General features: G+C 39.8%; 1 protein-coding gene across 1 annotated transcript; it reads left to right on the forward strand.

Annotated features, from left to right (window-relative positions):
* Window positions 1–1,741: 1,741 nt before the first annotated feature.
* LOC112635459 (THUMP domain-containing protein 1-like) lies at window positions 1,742–3,125 on the forward strand. The gene is given in 3 exon segments (XM_025403603.1): window positions 1,742–1,813; window positions 1,815–1,971; window positions 2,719–3,125. Coding segments are annotated over 3 exon segments (612 nt in total). The 5' UTR covers window positions 1,742–1,765.
* Window positions 3,126–6,246: the final 3,121 nt, after the last annotated feature.

A 6,246-nucleotide genomic window follows, 5' to 3' on the forward strand; every position in this document is an offset into this window, starting at 1 on the left:
GTAATCCCAGCTATTAGGGAGGCTGAGGCAGGAGAATCACTTGAGCCTGGCGGGGCAGAGATTGCAGTGAGCCAAGATTGCATCATTGCACTCCAGCCTGGGCCACAAGAGCGAGACTCTGTCTCAAAGAAAAAAGAAAGTAAAAACTTGTTTACCAATAACACCTAAAGTCTCATTGTTATTAAGACTTTAATTGGGCCGGTCTCAATGGAAATCATTTTATTGGCTTCTCTGGACCACTACACACATGCACAGTGAGGGACTAAATGAAGAAGGGTAATACAGAGGGAATTTGAATTCAAGGCTTATCCTTTACTAGCTCGGGGACTCGAACATGGGCACATTACTTGATGCTGCTGAGCTTGATAAAAAAGAATACTTTTAAGATTGGCTAGAGAGTTCCTTATATACATAAAGTGCATAGTGGTATAAAGTTTCTGTAAATGTGTATAATTATTACTGTGCCTGATGGGGAATCCCATTGGGCACGGGGGGACAGAAAACTGAGCAACAGGTACATGTCCCGTCTACACTGATACTTTGAGCAAATTCTGTTGTTTTGTTTTGTTTTGTTTTTGGAAACATGTTGGGAGCAAGCCCCCCAAAATCCGGCCATAAACTGGCCCCAAAACTGGCCATAAATAAAATCTCTGCGGCACTGTAACATGTCCATAATGGCCCTAACGCCCAAGCTGGAAGGTTGTGGGTTTACGGGAATGAGGGCAAGGAACACCTGGTCCACCAAGGGTGGAAAACCGCTTAAAGGCATTCTTAAGCCACAACAAAAGCATGAGCAATCTGTGTCTTAGGGGCATGTTCCTGTTGCAATTAATTCAGCCCATCCCTTCGTTTCCCATAAGGGATACTTTTAGTTAATATCTATAGAAACAATGCTAATGACTGGTTTGCTGTTAATAAATATGTGGGTAAATCTCTGTTCAGGGCTCCCCACTTCACACCTCTATATTTCTGTGTGTGAGTCTTTAATTCCTCTAGCGCCCCTGGGTTAGGGCCTCCCCAACCGAGCTGGTCTTGGCAGAAATGGTCTTGCTCTGTCATCCAAGCTGGGGCCTGGAGTGCAGTGGCTTGATTTTGCAACCTTCACCTCCTGGGCTGAAGCCGTCCTTCTGCCTCAGCCCCCGAGTAGCTGCAACTACAGCATGTGCCACCACACGCTCAGTTAATTTTTTGTAGACAGGTTCTCAGGCCGTATTGCACAGGATGGTCTCAAATTCCTAGGCTCAAGGGATCCGCCCACCTTTGCCTCCCAAAGTGCTGGGATTACAGGCCAGAGCCACCATGCCTGGCCAAAATTATTGAACAATATATTTCTGTGCCTTGTTCCTAAGTAGAACAAGAGTAAGAGTTTTTAATTCCACAAGTATTTGGTCTAATCTCACTAAAAGGACAGTGTCGTGTCAGGCACAGAGATATCTGGTGAAGGCGTTACTCTTAGTTAGAAAAATGAGTAGGTAGATTCATTTAAAATGTATTATGAGAATTTCTTCTTCTGTCAACTTATGTCATTGCCAGTAAATATTCATTTTAGAGTTCAAGCTTTTTTTTTTTTTGCGGAGGGGGGGACGCAGTCTCACTCTGTGGCCCAGTCTGGAGTGCTGTGACGTGATCTCAGCTCACTGCAACCTCCGCCTCCTGGGTTCAAGCAATTCTCCTGCCTCAGCCTCCCAGGTAGCTGGGATTACAGGCACCTGCCCTCACACCTGGCTAATTTTGTGAGAAAGTGGTGCATCATATTCCCCAGGATATGTACAAAACCAAGAAGAAGAAGACTTCAGTTATTCTATGAATGTTAACCCATCTCAGGCACTTTGTTAGAAGATATGAAAACATGTGCAGAAACATGGCTGGAACCCTGGTTTAAAGCTCCAAACAAAGGGACATTTCAGATTGTGTACAAATCTCAAAATAACAGTCACATGAATAGAGAAGACATTATCAAAGAATTGGCAGGTATATGGTTTTCCGTAGGCGTTTAGTGATTTTCCATAGACGTTCAATGGTAAACACTTGTTCTTGGGTTTTTTTGGTTTTTTTTTTTGAGACAGAGTCTCGCTCTGTCCCCCAGGCTGGAGTGCAGTGGCGCGATTTCGACTCACTGCAAGCTCCACCTCCCGGGTTCACGCCATTCTCCTGCCTCAGCCTCCTGAGTAGCTGGCTCTACAGGTGCCCACCACCACACCCGGCTAATTTTTTTTTTGCATTTTTAGTGGAGACGGGGTTTCACTGTGTTAGCCAGGATGGTCTCGATCTCCTGACCTCATGATCTGCTTGCCTTGGCCTCCCAAAGTGCTGGGATTACAGGTGTGAGCCACCACACCTGGCCACTTGTTCTTGTTTTTAAGGACTTTTTCTTTTTAAACATTTAAGGCTTACATTTTTGAGTGTAGGACAAATATATTAAAATGTTCTTAATATTAAATCTAACTGATTTCAATTTGTTGGATATGAGATTTGCTGGTAGTTGGATAAAATCTTTAACTGAGAATTGAATTTTCTTTGGAGAAAAGTACTTTATTAAATGTCTTAGGGTTTCATTTGTATTTATTTATTGCAAGGGTTCAGAGTATTTGAAGTCCACTTAGAAGAATGGATTAGTATATATCTTGTTTTAATGAGAAACAGGGATGAAAGATTTTTTGTATCTATCAAACTTAATGGTATCCTCCTCAGCTACATGGTTTTCTGTTTTTATTACAGGAATAGTGGGCACCCTTAACTCAGAAAATAAAGTACATCTCACCAATCCACAGTACACGGTGGTAGTAGAAATCATCAAAGCTGTGTGTTGCCTGAATGTTCTGAAAGATTACATGTTTGGAAAATACAATCTCCAGGAGGTGGTGAAGAGCCCTAAGGATCCATCAAAATTTAACCCAAAGCAGGGAAATGGGAAAGAAGCTAAATCAGAATCTGTTGACAAATCAGATCAAAAAAACCCAGCAGAAGGAAAAAACAACCAGCAGGTCATACCAGAGAATAACGAGGAGCTGGAGCAGACAAAACCGATGTCTGATCCACAGCGGGTAAATGAGGGCGGAGCCAAACCTGAACTTGCAAGTCAAGTCACAGAAGGATCCAAATCAAATGGAAATGACCTCTCCTAGGAAGTCATTTGGTGTTGGAGGTGGGTTTCTCAACTGGGGTTCTACAAGATGTTGCTGGGGTTCCACCTAAAATTGTGACTAAAAATACTGGTTTTTATTTGTGTGCTGCATAATGCTGTTCTCACAACAGTGATTTTGCGAACAGTGATTTTGTAGCCTATTAACAGTTGTGTTAGGGATCTTTCCGCCCCATATGGTAGTATGTATAGTCAGACCCATATGCTGCTTTTGCACAGAGAGGAGGATGGGAGGAGGGGGACGTTGGCCTCTCCTAGGCTCCTCTTCTGCGGTGCCAGCTGACTTCTGGGAGTAAACTGACTGTGAAGTAGAAAATCAGAGGGAAATTTTCATTCTAAGGAAGGAGTTTTTACACATCACAGCTCAGCTTTCCTCCTGCCACTTTGTTGTAAACATTGCAAAAATGTGGATCATATAAGTTAGAAGTGAATTGTTTAGTGAAGTTTGTGTACTATTGTGATTTTCTTGTTTGGTTATGTCTGTTTTTATATTTTATTAACATTTGTGTGTAACAAGCTGGCAGTCCATTGCTACAATTTTGGAAGGCAAGATGTGAGAAAGAAGAGGCCCATTTTAGGCGTTTTAGGCATAGAGCTACAGACATTTCTGATAAGGTTGGTGATGAAGAATTTCAGTCTTCTGAGGATACTTCAGTATACGAGTGCAACAAGGGACACAAAGAAATTCTCTTTATTATGTCTTTATAAAGAAAGCTACTTCTCAAGCGTTTTATATGGACTTGGTCCAAGCTGTCCAATCCATTGTGCATTTTCTGTGGCATGAAACTTACAAAACTGCAGTTGTAACTATAAATCACAGCCACTTGACCAGAAAGAATATTATTTTCAATGGCTTTGGGAACATCAAAACAGTAAGGCTTTTGTTCAAAAATCACATTCAGTCAAAAGGTTTAGGAAGCAAATTATTTTGTAGCAGAACGTAGAAAAGAAAAATTTGCATGGTTGGTGAGAATCTAATAATAAAATTAAAATGCTGGGGCATGATGTAGTACAAAATTGAAAAGACTTTATTCTCAATAAGTTGAATTACTGAAGATATCTCATATGATGCTAAAAAGGTTTTGTGTCATTAACTGAAAAGCAGCAGCTTCTCTATCCAGGTTGATGAGTCAACGGGTTTCACTAGTATTTGTCATGTTGTAGCATTTGTAAGATTTATAAATGATGAAATTCAAAGAAAACTTTCTCTATTGCTAGGAGCCTCCCGAGACAAAGGCCAATCTATAATGTTGTGTCATCCTATCTTATAACCAGAGTCTGTCATCGGTACTCCTGGTGCCCCATTGGTGATTGTCTCCATGATAAGTTTGCCTCATTAACAATGACAAAAAAATCCTGACGTTGACGTTATAACACTGCTTTCTTCACAGAGATGCTGTTATCAAAAACTTGGAGATACAGCGAAGTTCTGAATAATACTTACCTGTATCAACGACCCATTTATTTAAAAATATTTTTTTAAAAACCCAAAACAAAAACCTGGACAAACAGCACACAAATCTGCACCATACACATCCAGTGGCTTTATTAGAGGAAGAGCTCTGTACAGAATATTTGAGTTCAAAGGTGAATTGCCAGAGTACTTACAAGAAAACAGTAAGCCAGCTTTTGCTGAGTGCTGTGCTTTAAAAATGAAGAATGGCTATAGAAACTAGCCCGTGTAGCAGATATTTTTCGTCACATGAACAAATGAACAAGTTTTTAAAAGGTTCTGGAGAAAAAAACTTTTTTTTTCCTCAAGTGACAAGAGTCTTAGTTCTAAAAGGAAACTGACTTGCCACCTTGCCAGAGGAACTCTTGAAATGTTTTTGCAGCCACTTGGACTTCAGAATGAAGGGTACGACTCTCAAATCTTGCTGTATAACCCACCTGGAGGAACCACAAAATCAAATTAAATAGAATTTTCTCTCCTTTTCCCAGCGCTAGTGTATGACTGGATGAGGAAAGCTTTATCTAAATTTGCTCAGCCTGAAATTTTGTCTCTGAAGGAAGAGAGTGAACTCAGCCCTAGTCAGACAGTTCTAGGTTTCTGTGAAATAGGAGTTTCTTCAACTTAAAGCTAACACTCACATACCATGAGGGTTCCCTGCAGGGGTTTCCTGAATTTGAAAGCTTTTTCAAGGACTATTCCTGGGTAACACAATTGAAAAAGGCTAGAAGAGACAGACACCAACAGAGTCTGTGAAGTAAACTGTCCAGATTAAGAATATTGAGGGGCTGTAAAGTTAGCTTATGGAAATGGACTTATTCTTAAATTTTAAAAAGTAGCAAAAAAGGTTAGGCTTCCCACACAGGTGGCTATGTTTATTTAATGGCTAGTGAACATAGGAATAAATTTGTACCCTCCTAGCTAGTGCTTTTGCTTGGTAAACCAGACTAGAAAGATTTGAGAGGGGCAAAGAGAATAGGCAGGACCTTCCTTCCATAGCTTTAGATTTTTAGAGTGTTAACTCTTAATAATGTTGTAGTTACCTTGAAAGGATTGATAAGAGGATTATTAAAAGTGTTTAGGTAAATAGGGAGGATAGGATTTTGGTGCCTTCTTCAGTAGACTTGCTCTAAGACAAAGATTCTTTTGATAGTACAAGACCAAAGGACTCAGAATAAAATTGGCCGTTTGCCTACAGAACATACAGCTCTGTGGAACTGAGTTGTTTTCACTTTGTGAAAGCTGCTACTCTGCGAAAAGATTTTGATTTTATAGTTTATTTTTAATTGGCTTTTATATTTATTTGTATTTGGTAAGGCTCGGTTGTTATACAAGCTGTTCTTTCCCAGCTATAAAATCCTCATTGAAAGACTTGTTTTCAGGTTTATCAACTATTTATTTTTACTGACATTTGAGCATGTTATTTGGTAAATGATGAGATTCCAGGGTAGGAATCGAGTGCCTTTTTGCCCCCCTTTAGTTTTTTCTTTCAAAAAATTATGTCAGTTTAAAAAAAAAACTGTAGTCTTGTGGTTTAGAAAATTTGCTTTGCTTTATAGAGGAAAGAATGTTAAGCTTTGTATTTTAATATGTGTTTCTCTAAGGTTAAACATGGTTTTCAAATGTTATTTTTACTTGTATGGCCAAATATCAA

This window comes from Theropithecus gelada, chromosome 11 (genome assembly GCF_003255815.1).
Source record: "Theropithecus gelada isolate Dixy chromosome 11, Tgel_1.0, whole genome shotgun sequence".
NCBI lineage: Eukaryota > Metazoa > Chordata > Mammalia > Primates > Cercopithecidae > Theropithecus > Theropithecus gelada.